Source organism: Drosophila rhopaloa, unplaced genomic scaffold (assembly GCF_018152115.1).
Source record: "Drosophila rhopaloa isolate 14029-0021.01 unplaced genomic scaffold, ASM1815211v1 contig_2, whole genome shotgun sequence".
NCBI classification, from domain to species: domain Eukaryota; kingdom Metazoa; phylum Arthropoda; class Insecta; order Diptera; family Drosophilidae; genus Drosophila; species Drosophila rhopaloa.
In genome coordinates this window covers 17,212,133-17,231,031 of record NW_025335083.1, presented here as the reverse complement: position 1 = coordinate 17,231,031, position 18,899 = coordinate 17,212,133, and the positions used below count along the sequence as shown (strand labels likewise).

Genomic DNA, 18,899 nt, shown 5'->3' with positions numbered 1-18,899 from the left:
CATTACTTTTTATTAGCACCGAGCGACGGGAGCTTTAGTTTTTTCCGACTCAGTCTCGGTCTCGGTTTTGGCTTTGGTTTTAGTTTTTGTACTCCTTTTGCTGCCAAAGCCACAAAAGCCTGTTGCAGCGACCACAAAGATTGGGTTTCAATTTGCATTTTCGGCTTCATTGAAGCCGCTGCAATTTGCAGAGTGGGTTAAATAAAGTGGGCCACGGATTTATCACGTTTTTTCGCCAGTCGGTTTGTAGGACATGTGCTTGTGCTGCTAACCGATATTTGAGCCATAGACCCGTCGACTTGGGAGCTAAGGCACCGCTCTGTTTTATTACCATATTGGGGCTAACTCTCTTGGTGGCTAGTTGTTTCTGGTAGCTTTTGTTTATGTAACTGTAGCGTTTGCAGTTTATTGATTATGCAATAAATAATCGCCAGCACAATGCCCGAACTGCGAACTGGTGTTGTAATCCCCCCTCCTCGCCACCCCCTATTATCCCCCCTAGTGTGTGGCTAATGCCAAAAGAATGGCTGCAATAAAAATCTGGCTAATGGCTCCGATGTGAAGCCGTGCTAGCACTTCATTAATTTAGTAGCCTCGAAGTGCAGTCAGTCTATTATTTTTACAGAAAATTTAAATTAAGCAGGGACCATCGTAAAAAAAGGAGTTTTCCCTCATCAAGCAATTAAATTAAAACAAAGACAGTTATTTAGATATATTAAATGTATTTAAATATAATTTTCTTTATATGGTAAACTACACTTTTTATTTTAATAAATCAAACCATTTTAAAACTTTAACCAGAATAAATATTTCAAAAATGTAAATATGTCATTCTTTCATTAAGTACTTAAACAATTTAATAGTGGTTACCCACATGATATTTCGTAAAAGACATTTTAAAGGAACCCAAACCGCAGACGTTACCATTGCTTGTGGAGAAACCTTAGACAAAATGATCTTATGCAACATTAAAAGAGGAAACCAAATATATTTAAATTAGAAATCGACACCCCCTTCCTAAGTTGGTATCGAAGCAGCAAGTGGAAATTCGAGACAGAAAATATTTGTAGATTACTGGGTCAACGTCTCGAGATTAAAGAGTCGAGCCTGCGCAGTTAAAATCGTCTGGTCGGGATTTTCGTAACAGTTTTTCAACCGGGCTTATTCAAATGATGGCCAACTAAACCCGCTTCGTTTGGCGACGGCAGCCAAGTGGAAAGTGAATGCGGGAAACATTGCAGACATGTGAGTTTTCAGTTTCAGTTTCATTTCATTTTCTTTTCCACAGACCCGAAGCTTGGTTTTTAGTCTGTGTGTCGGACATTATGTGATGTTAGTGGGCCAACTTTATGGCCGGTTCGACTATCCCAGCGATCGCAACGCGTAATCGCCGGCAATTTGACGGAAAATGTTTGAAATTGTGTGTAAATTGTAATCAAAAATAGGAAAAATTAATAATATGCCGCTGCCTGACGCTTTAATTGCTCTGGTTATGCAGTAAATAATGAAATAAGAGAAATGTTTGCTAAATAATTATGCAATCAGTCTCTCCATATAGAACATTTTTAAAACTCACTTGATGTAGGGTATATTTGCTGGTATATGGTACTTGGCACCCATGTCAAAATCTTTTTCCGAGCGCAACACTGGTGGCTTTATACCAGAATACTTTTCCCTAGAATATATTGAAAAATAATAAAAACGTGAAGATTTAATAATAAGCGTATTTTTACACTCACCGTAAATTCCAATAGTGACAGTTCATGGTCCGTTTGTTCGCATTGCCACTGAAGACATCATAACGCCAATTGTCCAAAGACAAGGCAAAAGGCAGAAAGGCCACCTAAATTAAACAAATAAATCAAATTATGAAATTATTATTAATTATTATGAAGGCATAAAAAATAAGTACATAATAAATTATACCTAATTATACCTTTTTATTTTGGATCGTTTAAAATTATTTTTCTTTTATGCTTCGTTTCAAAATGTAAAAAATTTAACTTTATAATAGACTTTATTGTGCTTAGTCCGAATCCAGACAGGAAAACGTATCACGTCGTCATTATAAATAAATTCCATCGCCGCGCCTATCATAACTCGCTGAGTAATTTGTTTATTTTTGCCACAATCTCGTAAAAAATGTAATGTATATATTATATTACAATAATTTTTTTTTGTCGCTGCTTACTTCCGAAGTCATCGTGCGATGTCTCCTAAATAATTCAGCTATACTATAAACCATTTGGCATGGTAGCAAATCTTTATACCCTTGCAGAGGGTATTATAATTTCAGTCAAAAGTTTGCAACGCAGTGAAGGAGACATTTCCGACCCTATAAAGTATATATATTCTTGATCAGCATCACCAGGAGAGTCGATCTAGCCATGTCCGTCTGTCCGTCTGTCCGTCCGTCTGTCCGTCCGTCTGTCCGTCCGTCTGTCCGTCTGTCCGTCTGTCCGTCTGTCCGTCCGTTTCTACGCAAACTAGTCCCTCAGTTTTAAAGCTATCTGCTTGAAACTTTCCCAAAAGTTGTCTTTCTATTGCAGGTAGTATATAAGTCGGAACGAGCCGGATCGGGCGACTATATCATATAGCTCCCATATAACTGAACGATCGGAAAAGCCATAACTTTGGTGTTTTTAAAGATAAGAAGTTGGGATTTTCTATGGGTTTTATTTTTGGCCAATCAATCCGACATACCAAATTTCATAAGGATCGGCCGACTATATCTTATAGCTGCCATATAACTGATTGATCGGAAGTGCCATAACTTTGGTGTTTGTAAAGTTAAGAAGTTGGGATTTTCTATGGGTTTTATTTTTGGCCAATCAATCCGACATACCAAATTTCATAAGGATCGGCCGACTATATCTTATAGCTGCCATATAACTGAACGATTGGAAATGCCATAACTTTGGTGTTTTTAAAGTTAGGAAGTTGGGATTTTTTATGAGTATTAAGAATGCATCATATGAATAATTTTGGAGAATATAATAACAGAGTATTCTGCAAGGGTATATCAACTTCGGCTCCGCCCGAAGTTAGCTTTCCTTTCTTGTTTAAATTTGTTTTTGAAGTTCGGAATTTAAAAATAAATAGATAGACACATGTCTCCTCACCTTATCAATAGCCATGGTAAATAGATAGTTTATATCATAGCTAGACTCGTCGAGGGACCTCTGCAGGAGCCCCAGGGTCTGTAGATGTTTTGGAGTGGATACCGACAGCCCAATGGCATCGCCCACCGCCTGGTGAAAGGCTGGATTGGCGCCATTCCTGAAGATCTTGGGCAGGTGGCGATACTGCAGGAAGTACTGGATGTGGGCCATCTCATGATGCACACTAATCAAACTCCGCTGGTTGATGTCTGTGCAGATCTTCACTCGAAAATCGTGTCGATTGCAGAAATCCCAGGCGGAGGGCTCACACAAGACTCTCCTGTCCAAGGGCTGCTCGAATACGGAGTTGCGATAGAATTCCGGACCAACGGCGGACATGTTGATGGAGGTGAAGAACTCCTCGGCCAGCTGGAACATCAACTGCGGTGTATAGCCCTGCTCCACCATACGCGGGGTGACATCGATCAGCTTGCGACCCGGATAGGGTATCAAAATGTCCAGCACATTGGACCACGACTGGCCGTACATGTTGCCCAGAATGTGTGAGGGAATAGGAGCTATGCGGTTGATGCGATCCGGACCATAGTAGTCCCTCAACTTCCGACGAACATACGCATGCAAACCTTCGTAAAGAGGTCTTATCTGCTCCCAAACAATGTCCATGTCCTGACGAAAGTTACCCGATTCGTATCCCAAATACCAGTACTCTCCGCCATTGGTGACATCTGTTAAGGATCGGATTTCAGTTGGGGGTTTCGGTTTGTGGACACCGTACTTACTGTTCACGTATGCCACATCCTGCATCACATCGATCAGCTGCTCATAACTATCTCGCATCCCACGTCCCGCCTTCCTGTGGTACTCCACCCAAGTGTGCTGCAACTCATCCCAATCTCTGCTCTTGGCCATTATGTCCTTCAGCTGGGGAATATAGTGAAGATCGCACTGGAAGGGCTGCTGGTAAGCACAAATTCCGGCGCTGTTGTACAGAAACAGCATCTCATTCAGCAGGCGGTTATACTATGGAAGCCTATTATTTAGAACAATTGTTTTTAATGGAAATTTTAATCGATCTCACCCTATCCAAAACATCCAGGGGCAAAGCATTGGGTCCCACTTCCGACTGCAGCATCAGTTGTCTATACAAGCGACGATCAAAGATGAGATCCTTGTTGATCCGCTTGGATTGTTCGGCAGTGATGCGCTGAAACTCAACATATCTCTGTTGAGCATTTAGCTGATGGTTATAAATAAAAATATAAATAAAACTATATATAAAATATAAAATAATATATAATAAATAAAACTATAAGTAAAAACTATTCATATCTTTATTAAATAATGTATAATAAATATTTCAATCTGTTTGAGTCTTATATTGAATTTTATTTATTTATTTTATTTTTAAATTTTTTATATATCTTAAGCAAATATATATCGCTAAGCGAATATGTATGAACGTTTCAGCGAATCGAGTTACTTATAAATGTTATCTTTTCTTTTTTGTTTATAAACAAACAATTTTAAAAATATAATTATTATTTCAACATGTAAAGCGGAAACGTTAGCTTTTATCTAAATTTTGATGTCTTGCTAAACGAAAATGAAAAACTTAAGATATAGAAACCGGACTTTTAGAGTAGCATTGCCATAAAACATGAAGCCATCTCATATCTCTACCTTCGAGCACCGATTAGTCCACACACAGAACTGTTGGGAAAACATAGAGACTGCAGTGCTTTGACATTGGCATGTCTGCCTGGGAATCTGACAAGGCGATTCGACCTTCAGAATGCGACTTTTCTGACTTATCCGAGTGTGCGTGAGTAAGAAAACTACCATAGCGAACCATGAGAAAACTGCACCACCACCATCAGCACCATCACCACCACCGCAAAGATCGCGTGCCGTTCGACCACAATTACGCGATGTACTATACTAGTACTGGTATTCGTATTTGGCCGAAACCGCTCACTCACCGCTTCCGTTTGGGTAAAATCGTTGACGTTTGTCTCGAAATTCCACTGAGCAGCCACGTTGGCGGTGCACTCCAGAGATCCTTTCTGATCGGATTCCACGAGCAGGATGCGCAGCTTCTCCAGTTCCTGCTGATAACGACGGTCCTGCTGATATCGCTGACGTTCCTGATAACCTTGATTCAGGTTGAACCGATCCTGATTCGGAAGAAAGGGATTCTCGAAACGATTGCGATTGTTGATGCCCACAAACTCCACATTCGGATTATTATTGTAATTATACTGATCGTTGGTATTGAAGTTACGTTCTCCTTGTGTGGAAAAGGGCACATCCGAATAGCGATTATTCAGGTTGGGATCATTGCCGTAGCTACGTTCGGTGGTACTGGAAATGGGTCCATAGTTGTGGTTGGAATACCCATCCCCACTAAACGGTGAGTCACTGAAGTTCATGCGGGGCGAGGGATACGAATAGCCGATCCTCATGCGTTCGTCATTTGTCTGGCCATACTGCAAGCGAAAGGTCAAGGGTTAAGTTGACACTCGGGCACTGAGAGAAACCCCTTCTAATACCAAGAATATGTTATTTAATTTTTAAAAAGCTTTCCTAACTATTTTTTAATTTTTGATAAAAAAAAGAAGTAATTATTACTCTCTTAAAACCATTTGGAAACTATGAAGAAGCGTAATAAATAAATAAATCGTTTCTTATGTTGGAGAACATAAGCTTTAATGCCTTTCACATGTAAAGTATTTAATTGCGATTGTTTAAAGTAAAATTATTCTTGGTTTTAGATGTAATTAATTCCAGTTTGCAAGCCCCACCCTAAAATCGTCCAATCCATCGTCGGTGTTGCCAGCCCTTCCCTCATCGGAGTATGGGGGTCCATAGCGCTGATCGCGATCCCGATCCGCTCGAAGTTGGGCGGGGGTGGTGGCCACATTCGGGGTGTATCCATTGTAGAAGACCTCCGGTTGGGGGGTGGGCAGATTCAACTGGGGATTGGCTCGGCTTAAACTCAGGCTGAGGCAAAGACAACTTAAAACCGAAACACTGTGCATTGCGTTTATCTTAAGATCTATATTCCACACTGCCAAGGTCACTGCTGACAGCTTAGTTATTAACTCTTTCACAAGCAATTAAATATTTTAATTGTCAGCCACTGGCAGTATATTTAGCACACAAGATTACACAATTCTATGATTATTTCGTTATATATTTTTGTAAGATCTCTCTGCGATCTTCATTATAAATTAAGAACTCTTGCTACAATTGAATCGTTTTCCGTTTTCACTTTCACTTAACACACGATTTCCTTCCTTATGATCGCTTTTTAGTACCGCCCACGTAGCGTCAGGTAACGCGTCTAAAACTCTACTGACTAGACAGTAAGAATTTTTTTCGAAATTACTTGCCACTTTTTTTTCGACTCGAAAATGAATTCAAATTTGAACGCAGTCGCTGTCGTCGTTGCAGTTGACGTCGCCGCCAACTTCTCTATATATTTGTATATTCGTGTGAGATAATCGCAATTAGCACTGCCAGCGACAACAACTACAATCGCATCTTCCATAAACCTGGGAACAACAATGAGCTGGCTCCCCAATTGTGTGAGTGAGCGGTATGTAAATGTTTTTGCCATGCATGTTGGCCATTAAAAGGGAGGGTAAGGGTGCCCCCACGTATGTATTCGTGTACTTATCAGGCGAAAAACTCAACCGCATACTAATAATGGTCGACTGTGAGAAAGTACACGGTATTTGAGTGGACTGCCTGGGGTTGCAACTCACTCGAAATGAGTTAGAAGTTGGAATATAGTGTCGTTTGACACTTGCTAAACAATTAACTTCATATTAAATAAAAACAATATAAAGAAAGAAAATTCCAATTGAAAAATTGTAAGTTCTATCAATTTTATCATCGTTTGCAAGCAAATATAGATTAAACAACATAGAAATATAGGAATGAAATTAAATTAAAAACTACCTACAAACTGCTTTCGATTCCTATAACAATATACTACAAAGTATGTAAATCAGTGACTTATAATCAGCAAACCCATTTAAAGTCATTGCCGATAAACAATTTGATTTGCTCAATGCTTAGATTAAACTCTCTATCAGCGTCGACTTACAAATACATGGCATCCACCCGCATTTGTAATGTTTCTATTGTTGCTCTTGACCCAAAGAAATGTGGAAAATGTGTTTTGAGTCATGCAGGCAAATAGTTAAAACATGTGTAGTTGATGCGGCTGCAGCGAATGCGTTCCACATGAAACTCGACCTAGCGGCAAGTGCAAATCACTATTTTAGCACCGGTTAATGGGCAGAAACTAATGACTTCTGATGCCTCTGAAGCTTTGCATTAGCTCCACAACCCATTCAACTAATAGTTATAGTACTCCAGCAGTGATATTCATTATTCAGAATATTTTTAAAATCAAAACACAAATTATACCTAACAATTCTTTATTTGTTGAGTCAGAATTTTGTGGATTCATTTTTTTTTAGTTTTTTTTTATACTGTAGCTAATAGAAAACGTATTAAATTAAATTAATACCCCAAGCTTCCGTAGAAATTGCTTATTGAAAAATAAATAGTTCAGCTATGAGTCTTAAAAATTTTTGTAATCAGGAGAATATTTTATTTTAATTATCAGGGCGAATGTAATTAAAATGCAGGAAATTAAGTTCTGATATTTTCCACCCCCGCTTGAGGAATGTGCACTTTTCACAAACGCTCTTGACCCGAAGGCATGTAAAAAGTTGTGACTCATGTCTAGAATGAATGATCGTTGGGGAACATCGAAATGGGATATGGATATGGATAAAGAAAGGTGTTAACTGGGGTTGCATGACTCTCCACCCCAATGAATTGAATCACTGGGCATGCTGATTGATGCCTTGATTGCCAATCAACTGGCATACAAATGAGAATGAATATAATATATTAATGTATTGCGAGATATGTGATTCAGGCAGTAATTAGATTGGGATCTGCGAAGTCTATCTGTCTCGGATATGAGCTCATAAATATTAGACATTTTATGATGTGGTTGGCTGCTCCGTAAATTTGTACCTGGAACAGATCCCTCCAAAACAAAAACCATATTTCGGCCAAAAAGCTAATTACCAGTCAAGGTCAGTCGAAGTTCTATTAGCACTGGGCTATACCCGATCTTATACAAGTTCTGGACTGCCAAGAACCGTGGGAAAAAAAGCGACAAAGTGCCTGTAAGTAATTAATTTACACGAGTGAATAGTTTGAGTAAGTCAATACGCCCAGCGAATCGCTAACCGCTTAGCATGACACACATCAAGCACGTACTGTAATAAATTTTTATAATTATTTTCCAACTATTTGCATGGTCTTAATAAGTGGCTATTGAGTGAAGAGCCCTCGAGAGTTATTATAATAAAGTGCATTTTAATTACAGGGCTCGCTTATGTTTTGCATTTGGCTTATATTATTTCCGGTTATTTTAGGTAAACAATGCTGTCACTATGTTAAAGTTAATCATCATTAAGAAGGCGTTGACTGATTGAGATCGAATGGGAACCCACCGAACTGTGACTATTCCAGATTCACTTCCTATAAGTAATTCAGGGATTTTTGCAAACCATTCAAATTCCTTGTGATTTATGCAGATTAAGATTTGCTTAAAATATGTTTTTTTGCTTACTCGATAGTTGTTACTTTCAATAATATAAATACGATTTGGTATGGTGTGCGCTTAATAATTCCTAGCCAGATATCAAACATTCCCTTTGACCTTAACACAATTATCTTTTTTTGATGACCTTAAATTTTATTGTTCCGCCAAAATCCACTAATAGTCGGTATTGCTTGAACTACTGCCTAGTCTTCCTTTTTCGGGAGCCTCCTCGATCGGATCGGGTTTGATGTGAAAGTTGGTATAGCCATATCGATCGCGCTCCCTCAGAGAACTGAATTCGACCCTTTCGACACTGGACAATGGGCTGCCCGTGTTCCGGAGCCACTCCTTCATCACGTCCATCTCGGCGGGCCGACCTTCGATGTAGCCCTTCACGGTTCCTCTGCCAGAGTTCATGCACCATCCCCGGAGTCCCAGCGTCTTGGCCTTTCGCAAGGCGTGCCGCCGGAAATTGACGCCCTGCACCTTTCCAAATACCTCGAATTCACAGGAAAAAACGCCTTCGGACGCCATTGCGAAAAACACCTATTTCACATGAACACGAAACACGACGTTGGGATTATTGGCGGAAACAAAGAGGCTCAAATGTTGGTTGAAAATTACAATTACTTTACAAAACACATTTTGAGTCCAAACTTTTGACTAAATTGGGGTAAATTAAAAATGGTCATTCGAACATAAATTCAATGCCATATTGTTCATTAATTTTCTGATTTGCTTGTGGTATACTCTTAGGCTGATAAAACCAAATGTTGAACAAACATTTTCTAGCATACACTTGGACGTTTTGCACTTACTATATATTATATTATAATTTTAATTATTATTATAACAAAATAAACAATACACAGAATACTTTCCAGAAAATGAAGAAATATTATACATTCCCAGAATATAACAACACCTAATTTATGACCAACCAACATCGAGTTTATTCTGTTGATTTTGGTGCTGTAACCAATCTTGTAGAGGCTGAAAGTAGGTCAGTAAGCCATCTATGCTGATTTCGGGTTGATTAACCAGCTCTTGTAGAACGTCTCTGTAGTAAACCGAAGATCCCAGGGACATGGCCTTTTGGAGAATTTCTCCTAGGCCACGCTGATCGGATAGATCGCACAAATCCAAAGGTTTCTTGGGATTTCCCTTTTCAAACTGCCCTGTTTTGGTGCAGAAGTGTTCCAACAATTGGAACTGCAGCACAATGCTCAGAATGTGGCTAAAGTATGGAGTATTTAAATGAATATATAGAGTATTTTAATCTGTCTTAATATTCCTACCTGGCATACTGGTCATCCACCTCCATGAGCAGCTTGGCCGGCACATCGAACTGTTCATTGGTCCTTTTTGTTGGAGCTGCTGCTCCTGTATAGTGCTCTGTAAATCGCCAGTAGGCCTCATTGTCATCCGCCTTAATGTGTCCACTTAGAACTTCGATTCGAAAGCGATCCAGGACGTAGAAAACGGGCAGGAGGAACACAACCCGAAGGCCCTGAACATACAGGCGATTCAAGCGAGCTGGCAACTCCTTCCATTTGCCCTCCTTTAATAATCCCAGTTTTCGGAGAAAACGCGGTGAACTGGCTGCCATGGAGAAACACTTGCCAATCGCATCACTGAAATTGGGAAAGGGCTCCTCCTGAAGTAAGGTCGGTTGAATGGAGGCAGCTCGATAGTAGTGCAGGTCCGCCTGGGCCTCAAACATGTTGAAGAAACGCTCCTCGTCGTTCAGGGGACAGTAGGTAAAGTTGGTTCTGGGCAGGGCATAATACCGCCAGGCTTTGTGCCAACAGCGATCGTCGTCATCGGAGGATACTTTTTGAGCATATGTCCAAAGGGAGCTGCAAAGATTGCTTATGTGATAAAATATATGTATATATTTCATAGCTTACCTTTCCAACTGGGGAAGACCCAGTGCTCTAAAGTACTCGGCCACATTCCAGAATACCCTTTGAGTGGTGCTCAATCCCCGACGATGCAGCTCCTGGGTGATATTGACCAAACCTGCCTCAGGTGATGGCAAATCCACATACCATTCGGCCTGGACCCGCCTGAAGGCATTACCAATGAAGACCTCTGCCAGATGTTGGGGATAGGGTCTGTTCCTGGGGACCAATCTTTCCCCATGCATCTTCCTCAACGAACCCCTGACATGAGCGTGAAACTGCAGAAACAAAGGTCGCAAGCCATGCATTATTTTATCTAACAAGGACATGGTCTCCTGACCATTTAGTTCCAAGGATCGGAACCAATAGTCCTCTGCACGATCATATCCATTCAGCTGGGCGGTCTTTTTATACAGATCCATGAAGGCCACGAACTGAGACCTGGTGGCCAAACCCGTGCGCCTTCGCCACTCAAACCAGTAATACTCAATCTCGTCCAGATCTCGGCTCCCTTGAACTATCGATTGAACCTGTGGTATGAGTCGCAGAGTGCAATTATCCGGCTGTTTGTATGCACACAACTTGACGTTGTGGTAATTATCGCTCATATTGGAGGCCAGTGCGTAGACCCGCTTTAAATCTCTAGGAGACAGAGCCTCATAGCCCAGTAGGGGAAACTTGGCGAGAAGCCTCCGCTGGCGGGAATCCCCTAGACCCAACCGCTTGAACTTGGCCTTACGGGTCGTTAGACTCTTCACATATTTTATAAGCTTATCATCGGTGACCTCGATCTCCAATAGTGCCACCAAATCATTGGGTCCACGCAACTCATTCAACAACTGAGCCAACACAGCCTGATCATAAATAACAGCGAGTTGTTGATTGGTGTCATTCAAAAATGTATCCAATGTGGCGTCAGGAGGGGATTTAGCCTGGGTAAATCCTGCCATGAACTAAATAAAATACAAGCTAGTCTAACCAAATTGACTTACCAAAACCACTAAGCAAGTCCACATATTCCCACACTTTCTACTCAATTCACTTTCGCAACTCAATTGATTAGCTCATTGAAATTCCCGGCACTTTTGCCCAACCTGATCAAACGTTCTGCGCTTGCGCAGCTCTCGAACTCAACTGACTTGGGCCAACTACAATCCACGGTCAGTGAAGCAAGTTGGCGGCTGACTGGGCGCCCAGTTGGACATTTGTAATTATAATGTGTTCCACTTAGCAAGCACAACAACGAGTACTGAGTCAGTAGTTTAGAAACGCCAAGTCTCTGTATAACTCGTTCATACAATTATAACCATCAGTCGTATTTAATGTGGAAAATATCCGGAAAATTCTTAAAACACGCTTTACCTGTTTTGTATCATAAATGTTACACAAACTATTAAAAAAACTATTAAAAGTATAGTAGGTATGACTTTTTAGAAATTTAAATTCTACCACACATTTTTATATATATTATATATATTTGATTTTTTTAGGATCCATTATCTTTTAACCTTTTTTAAGCATAAAAATATTTAAAAGTAAAAAAACGAATAATATATTGTAACCAGTGAGGCATTATGAATCTTTATTGAGCAAAGAAGTGTGTGAAAACACGAAAATCAATTCACTTAAGACACACATTCTGAAATAAGAAAAAATAACATTTAAAAATTATTCGGAATTTTTAAGAAGTCCAAACTTACTATCTGAAGTGGTCCAGCCAATGTGGACATTGTTCTTGATATTCTCCGCCTCCAGCCAAACGCGCAGTGGCTCAAAATATTCGGCAATCGCCTTTCCAGTCATGGTGCGTTCTCCATTAAAGGCTTCCAGTGCATCGGGCCACGGCTTTGAGGCGCCCATGGACAGCATGTTGCTGGGGGTTAAAATTATATATTTATAAAATACTTTCTAAACACATATTTCCCAAGACTTACTGGAAAGCAGCACCAGCTGCAGCACTTCCGTAGATATCACAGTTATCCAGGGGCAGTTCCGGATTGGTGGCATCATACTGGCCAGCCTTGATGCAAGCGGACTTGTAGAACTGGAACTGGATGATGAAGGAGACCAGGTACCTGAAAATTATTAACAATACAAATTAAATATAGAATTAAGTTAAAAACAACTAAGACCAACCTTAGGTACTCGACATCTGCGGATACGTGATATTTGGCCGGGGCATCAAAGTCCTTCTCGCTGCGCACCACTGGTGGCTCGATGCCGGAGTACTCATCCCTCAACTTCCAGAAGGCGCAGTTCCAGTTGGCCTTATCGACCTCACCGCGGAACAGCGACCAGCGATACTTGTCCATGGTGAAGGCGAAGGGCAGGAATACGATCTTGTCGAGGGCGGTGAGGAACAGCTGGTTGATGCGAGCCTCCTCATCGCGAACATAGTCCTTCAGCAGGCCAATCTTCTGCAGATGCTTGGGGGTAGACACGGACAGGGAGAGGACATCGCCGACGGCCTCATGGAATCCGGGATTGGCACCAGTGCGGTAGATAAACGGCTGGTGCTGATACTGCAGGAAATACTGAATGTGGCCCAGTTCGTGGTGGACGGTGAAGAGCTGACCCTGGTTTACTCGGGTGCACTGCTTGATGCGCACATCGTCGGTCAGGTAAAAGTCCCAGGCACTGGCGTGGCAAACGAGATCCCGACCATCGGTGGGCTTCTCAATGATCGACTTGTCCCAGAAGTCCCTAAATGAAATCAAAATAAATCCAGTAAGCTCCGATTCCTTAGAAGCCTTCATTATCTACTTACTGCGGCAGCTTGGTGAGGTTCATGGACGTGAAGAATTCATCGCCCATTTGGAACATCTTTAAAGCAGTGAGTCCCTGCTTCTCCATCTCTTCACTCACATCGACGACGGGTTTGTCGGGGAATGGCGATACAATGTCTCCGATCTCGGACCACTGCTGCGCCCACATATTTCCCAAAAGGTGCATGGGAATGGGTCCCTTCTCAGAGACCACAGATTCACCATAGTGCTGTCGCAGGCGGTAGCGCACATATCCATGGATCTGCTGGTACAGCGGACGAATCTCGGCGAAGATGTCCTCCAACTGCTGCTCGAAAGTCTCGTCCTCGTACTCATCCAACCACGACTCGGCCCCAGAGGTAAAGTCTGGTGGAAAAAGTATTATTAGATTTAGATACTTTCAATATTTGGATTAGGTTGTATTACAAATTCCAGTCTTTAGGCTGACTGACATACGGCTTATTACGATTACAGAAAGTGCACTTTTTAAGCAGATAATTAATTTTTAATAGTCATACAAATCCAAAATCTTTTTTCTTTATAAATTACAGAGCAATTAAATTTTATCAGCAAGTGAAAAATTGAAGCGCACAGTTTTAAAACTACTTTTCACAAAAACTGAACTGTAATTAGTTATCTTCATTTAAATAGGGTTTTCATGACAAATAGCTTTGCAATTATTAGGTAACACCTACCGAAATATGAAAGGGAGTATATTTAAAAATGACTTAAGAATGCAACTTTCAATTTATTTTATGTATTATTATGGTATTTCAACTGTTTCTCATTAAACGTAAATATTTTGTAATATATTTCACATTCAAATAAAGTCGTCAATATTTTGAGTGAAATATGTTGTTTATTTTTTATAGTCTCGCTTTACATTTATTTTCTCAGTAATAAGCAACGAACTAGCATTGACAATTATGAGCACACATTAAATATGGACAGTAAGTTCAAAAAACCATTTAGTAAAGGGAAAATACAGACTGCAAAACTTGTCGAATCGTTTTGATAAATGGGTAAAAACTAAGAAAAATGTATCCACCTCCTATTGAGTTATATAAGGCATATTCGTACCTAGTATTGAAAAACTTGTGACCGAAATAAGCATTCGATCGTTTTGATAAATGGGTAAACTTACTGTTCAGTTTGGCTGCCTTAGTATTCAGCTCCACGTAGCGCTCGAATTGGGATCGCACGGCGGTTCCGGCCTTGTCGTAGAACTCGCGCCAGTAGTAGGCCAGTTCCTCGTGGTCACGGCTTTTGCTGAACACGTCCTCGATGTCCGGATCTAGGGCCAGGTCGCACTTGGTCTTGTCCTTGAAGTCGCAGACCTTGACCTTGGCGAAGTTCGACTCCATGGCGGAGACCGTTTCCAGGAATTCGGCGTAATCGGCTTCTGGCAGTGCCGCATATCCAAGTTTGGTCAACGCCTTGAACTGGCGCTTGAGGTCCTCCGATTGGAAGCTGCGCCACTGGAACCTGTTGGTGTCACTGGCCACCTCCTTCATGAACTTGGCCAACTCGGCGGACACTTCATTCTTTTTCTTCTCATTCGCATCGGTGATGTTGGATCCATATGCCCAGGCGGCCTCGGTTTCGACATTGGTTCGCTTGGCAATCTCCTTGTTAAGATTTTCCAGATACTCCTTAGCCAGAATTTCCTCCTTGACCAAGGGCTGCGACAGCTGAAAACCAGAGAGGATCACTGTCGTTGTCATGACCCATTTGATGCCTTCTAAAACTCACCGCCAAAGTAGCCAGTAGTACTACAAGAAACAGTCTCATATTGAGCTCCGACTTTCTCGCCTGGAAATTATAGTAAGCATTTTTGAATTTTGATTAGACACGATCCAATTCTACGACACATGTTGTTATGCCAATTCGATGACGTCGCCGATCTTTCAGTGTGTCGAGATCAAGTCACTCGCGTAATTGATTAAAATGTCTCATTTTCGGATGACTCTGGGGTCAGATCGACACGCTGTATACTATAGAACTGCAGTGAACGTGAGGAATCTTTATAATTCACTGGAAAATACTTGAGCTGGACAAGTAAGCCAATAAGAGATAAGATATTTCCATTGATTGGCTTTTGGTAATCAGATATAAAATCAAACTATAAAGTACATAAGTATAAGAAGTAAACTTGCTAGAAAAGTACATTTGTACAATTTAATATCTTTATATAATGTATCTCTATATAATGTTTCTTGAATGTAGCCTAAACAAACATCATGGGCCTTTGGCAGGTTTATTAGGGATAAACTATACACAGATGCGTATCAAGATCATAAATAACCCCGATTAGAACTACTAATAACCGCGAAAGTGTGTGAGATATTTAAGAATTTATGACCATGTCCACCGAAATGACTGCGGCAAATAATATTGGATCCAAGACGTGTATTGTGTGATCCAGATAAGATTATCAAGGGATTTAGTGACTAGTGAAATCGAACTTTTATTACATTGACAGCCATAAGCCGCAAACAACTTAGCTAAGTAATTATATCATAATGAGCAAATCAATTGCAAGTTGCAATAACGATCCCAATTAAAGGTTACTAAAGGGGAACGACTTGTTTCAAGTTCTCCAAATCCCAAAGCGAAAGAGAAACTTACGTTGTGTCCGACGATATTTTCCCAACGTATCGAACGTGACCGATGCAGCTGAAGTCCGAACTAAAACTGAGAACGCTTGAGTAACATTGCGTGAGTTTTATAGCCAAGAGCAGGGAAGCCACCGGAGAATTGGCCGGCAAAGTGCACTTTAAAAAATATTAAATTCATACAAAAATAATATTATAATATTTCTACCGTTGTAAATGATTTTCTTTCTGTGCACAAAACATTTAGATATTTAAGAAGAAATAATTTGATTAATTTTTTTTTCTTTCTTCTCGTGCCTCCCTAGAGCAAACGTGCCCCCATTTCAAAAACCTTTTGGGACTTTGTGTTTTTCATACTATTGGCGTTTCTTATCTCGAAAGGCATTTGTGGCATAACAAATTGAGCAAACGATAGTGATTTAAATTTTACGTATGATTAAACATGCTGAGAAAACGAAATCTTCCCTTTAAAGATATTTATAATATTTATTTATTGTTTACTTATTGTTAGGTAAAAAAAGAAACAAATGAAATGTGGGAATTCTTTTCACTTTTAGGGAACTTTTCTACAATAAAAATTAATAAAACGAACGATAAAGACATTTTAAATGATTCTTAATTATTTGAAAATATTATAAATCAATAGTTTAGGCAGAGCCTAAGAGTTTTTTTTAGTGTGACACACAGTCGAGGGACACGACAGTCCCAACGATAATCGAGTGACCAAACGACTCGATGTCGCCGAGAGAAATGGCTGATAAACGAGAGCATTATTTATTTTTAATGCGAGCTCGGCTTAGCCGCAGCTGAGGTCTCCAGGCGGAGTGGAGGTTCTCGGCCAGGTAGAAACGACGATAAGCCGACATATGGAAGATCATTAATATGCCTGAAACATTTCTTCACATTTGGCGGCTTTATTGGCAAATATTGAAGGCGCCTGTAAAAAGTGAATTGACAAAAAGAGGTGATAATTTTGTACATGAAAATAAACTAATGTGCATGAATCCTCCGTTGGGATACATAAATGCTCTTCCATTCTTTGATTATTTACTAATGTTTTTTTTTTACTCATATATTTAGCATAGATGTTTTTTCTTTTGTGTTTTTTTGATTGTAATATTTTAATATTACCTGACATTTTTTTAGAAATTATTATTTAGGGGCTTATTATCATAAAGAAAGCAACCATTCATTAAAATAAAAAAAACAAAAACGTTATTTTAATCCAATTTATTATGCAAGGGAACATATTAAAAACATTTGTATGACACCTTTTAGACGGTTGAATATTACCTTTAGTATTATTAAACTTTAAACTTTTAGCTTGCAACTTTTGTGTTTACAATAAATAAATAAATATACCATGATTAAAAGTACAAACCATTTTCCACACAGTTCCAAGTTAAACAATTCTCCCAGTTAGAATAGAATTTAAAAAACCCGCCGACTACAAAACAATCGATACATCGCTGTCATCGAAAGCTGGCTTACTAACACTAAAAAGTATTGGATGAAATCTAATGTTTATCATTTTAACCTGTCCACTAATTGTATTTTTCAACGTTTCGAAATGGAAGATTCTTTCGAAGCCCAAGGCAATCAGACTGGACGTGGCAAGAATGACATGATAAAATGGGCACAAATGCTCAGCATATCAAGTCGAGGCATAGGCTTTAATCTGGCAGCGAGTGTGTGTTATGGAGTCTCGTATTCTCGGATCTTAGGGATACCGGATATATATGCTCTATATCGCGTTAGCCTGGCTGCTCTTGAAGCCAAGTTACGGCGGGTGATGGAGGCTTTCCCAGCGAATAGCCGATTTATGGAGCACGTCGCACATCTGCAGGTTGATCCAAATTTCGAATCCACCAATCGACGCATCCAACTGCCGAAGCTCCTTAGAAAACTGATTGATTCCGTGGGCATATTGCAGGTCAATGATGTCACCTACCTACCGGTTTTTTCAGCCGATAGACATGACACCAAAGGGCACTTCATCCCGCGTGCAGAGAATGTAATCTTTTCCAATCTTCGCAGAACCGTAGTGGCGCTGGCTTCACCACGAACTCCTTTGTTGTACAGGATGAACTTTGAGCAGGCCAATGCGATTCCAGGAGCCATTTGGATGGACAATGTCCTGATGAATGCCTCCGAGATAATTCCTGAACTATATTCGCCTGATGATCTCGACAGGGATGCCCGGCTTTTAACCCCATGGCTAAACACCTTGCAGACACTCGTTCCAAATCTCGTTTCTGAAAATGTTACCTTCAGCACAACGGGCACCAAAGCCATGTTGCTGTGTAATTCCCCCAATGGTCTACGGATACCGCATAGAATTATAAACGAGGACATGGAATTATATGTGAGGCGCATGATGCCTATTGGGAATATAAAATTATTTTTTTCCCCAGTTGACTTGGTAATAGAGAAACAATTTGATGGCGTCAATTGCCTACTTGGAGAACGCACTCAGTACACCGCTCTACAATTACCACTCGGAGTGCACCGGCTGGAGGCAGTATGCCCATTTGAGGTTGCTTGGGTAGATTGGATTTCAGCGATGCCCTTAAGCTCCTGTTTGGAGAACCTTTTAGACGACTAATCCCCAACAAAGTCTTTATGTACTTGGGTTTATTGTCTTAACCAACACATCGCTTACATTTTTTGGAATTGCTTGGCCTGAGTCTTCTTTTTTATACCAAGAACGAATTTAAACCATTCTTTATTTCCAACCAAAAGTCCTCGAAACCGTTTGCCATCAGACTATATATATATCTACTTGTTGTAGATATTTGTATTTTCAATATAAATCAAATATGAATAGTACTTTTTTATTTATGATTTTTCTGTTCTAC

The 18,899-nt window shown here is 40.2% G+C and overlaps 4 protein-coding genes across 5 annotated transcripts in view; all 4 read right to left on the bottom strand.

Moving 5' to 3' along the window:
• Positions 1 to 6,445, bottom strand: part of LOC108051844 (angiotensin-converting enzyme) — a 45,179-nt gene extending 38,734 nt beyond the window's left edge. Inside the window, exons 1-7 of the mRNA XM_044459685.1 lie at positions 5,924 to 6,445; positions 5,102 to 5,608; positions 4,201 to 4,359; positions 3,902 to 4,142; positions 3,123 to 3,847; positions 1,740 to 1,843; positions 1,577 to 1,675 (exon numbers count right to left, since the gene is read on the bottom strand). Of these exons, the coding sequence (XP_044315620.1) occupies positions 1,577 to 1,675; positions 1,740 to 1,843; positions 3,123 to 3,847; positions 3,902 to 4,142; positions 4,201 to 4,359; positions 5,102 to 5,608; positions 5,924 to 6,160 (2,072 nt within the window). The 5' untranslated portion in view covers positions 6,161 to 6,445. The remainder of the gene's footprint in view (positions 1 to 1,576; positions 1,676 to 1,739; positions 1,844 to 3,122; positions 3,848 to 3,901; positions 4,143 to 4,200; positions 4,360 to 5,101; positions 5,609 to 5,923) is intronic.
• Positions 6,446 to 8,897: 2,452 nt separating this feature from the next.
• Positions 8,898 to 9,449, bottom strand: LOC108051855 (acylphosphatase-1). The gene has a single exon (XM_017134116.2). It carries the CDS (start codon positions 9,289 to 9,291, stop codon positions 8,932 to 8,934), a length of 360 nt encoding a protein of 119 aa, XP_016989605.1. The 5' UTR covers positions 9,292 to 9,449; the 3' UTR covers positions 8,898 to 8,931.
• Positions 9,450 to 9,686: 237 nt separating this feature from the next.
• LOC108051851 (angiotensin-converting enzyme) lies at positions 9,687 to 11,773 on the bottom strand. Of its 2 annotated transcripts, none has more exons than XM_017134111.2 (4): positions 11,654 to 11,773; positions 10,668 to 11,614; positions 10,056 to 10,616; positions 9,687 to 9,994 (listed from the first exon to the last, which is right to left on the bottom strand). In XM_017134111.2, the coding sequence occupies exons 1-4, from the start codon at positions 11,675 to 11,677 to the stop codon at positions 9,688 to 9,690; spliced, it is 1,839 nt and encodes a 612-aa protein (XP_016989600.2). In that variant the 5' UTR covers positions 11,678 to 11,773; the 3' UTR covers position 9,687. The 2 variants fall into 2 exon arrangements, with proteins under 2 accessions (XP_016989600.2, XP_044315869.1); XM_044459934.1 differs by having other exon boundaries at positions 10,668 to 11,593.
• A 441-nt stretch (positions 11,774 to 12,214) lies between these two features.
• Positions 12,215 to 16,153, bottom strand: LOC108051904 (angiotensin-converting enzyme). Its single transcript, XM_017134185.2, has 8 exons — positions 16,055 to 16,153; positions 15,179 to 15,238; positions 14,571 to 15,117; positions 13,429 to 13,792; positions 12,798 to 13,364; positions 12,596 to 12,736; positions 12,362 to 12,534; positions 12,215 to 12,300 (listed from the first exon to the last, which is right to left on the bottom strand). Exons 2-8 carry the CDS (start codon positions 15,215 to 15,217, stop codon positions 12,287 to 12,289), a joined length of 1,845 nt encoding a protein of 614 aa, XP_016989674.2. The 5' UTR covers positions 15,218 to 15,238; positions 16,055 to 16,153; the 3' UTR covers positions 12,215 to 12,286.
• Positions 16,154 to 18,899: the final 2,746 nt, after the last annotated feature.

Excerpts from the sequence above, each read along its gene's own strand:
- LOC108051904 (XM_017134185.2), bottom strand. The coding sequence starts at position 15,217 with ATGAGACTGTTTCTTGTAGTACTACTGGCTACTTTGGCG. Across the intron at positions 13,365-13,428 it reads AACCTCACCAAGCTGCCGCA|GGACTTCTGGGACAAGTCGA; the intron begins GTAAGTAGATAA and ends GATTTCATTTAG. Across the intron at positions 12,737-12,797 it reads GCAGATGTCGAGTACCTAAG|GTACCTGGTCTCCTTCATCA; the intron begins GTTGGTCTTAGT and ends AATAATTTTCAG.
- LOC108051851 (XM_017134111.2), bottom strand. The coding sequence starts at position 11,677 with ATGTGGACTTGCTTAGTGGTTTTG. Across the intron at positions 10,617-10,667 it reads GGTCTTCCCCAGTTGGAAAG|CTCCCTTTGGACATATGCTC; the intron begins GTAAGCTATGAA and ends CAATCTTTGCAG. Across the intron at positions 9,995-10,055 it reads GTGGATGACCAGTATGCCAG|CCACATTCTGAGCATTGTGC; the intron begins GTAGGAATATTA and ends TCCATACTTTAG.
- LOC108051855 (XM_017134116.2), bottom strand. The coding sequence starts at position 9,291 with ATGGCGTCCGAAGGCGTTTTTTCCTGTGAATTCGAGGTATTTGGAAAG.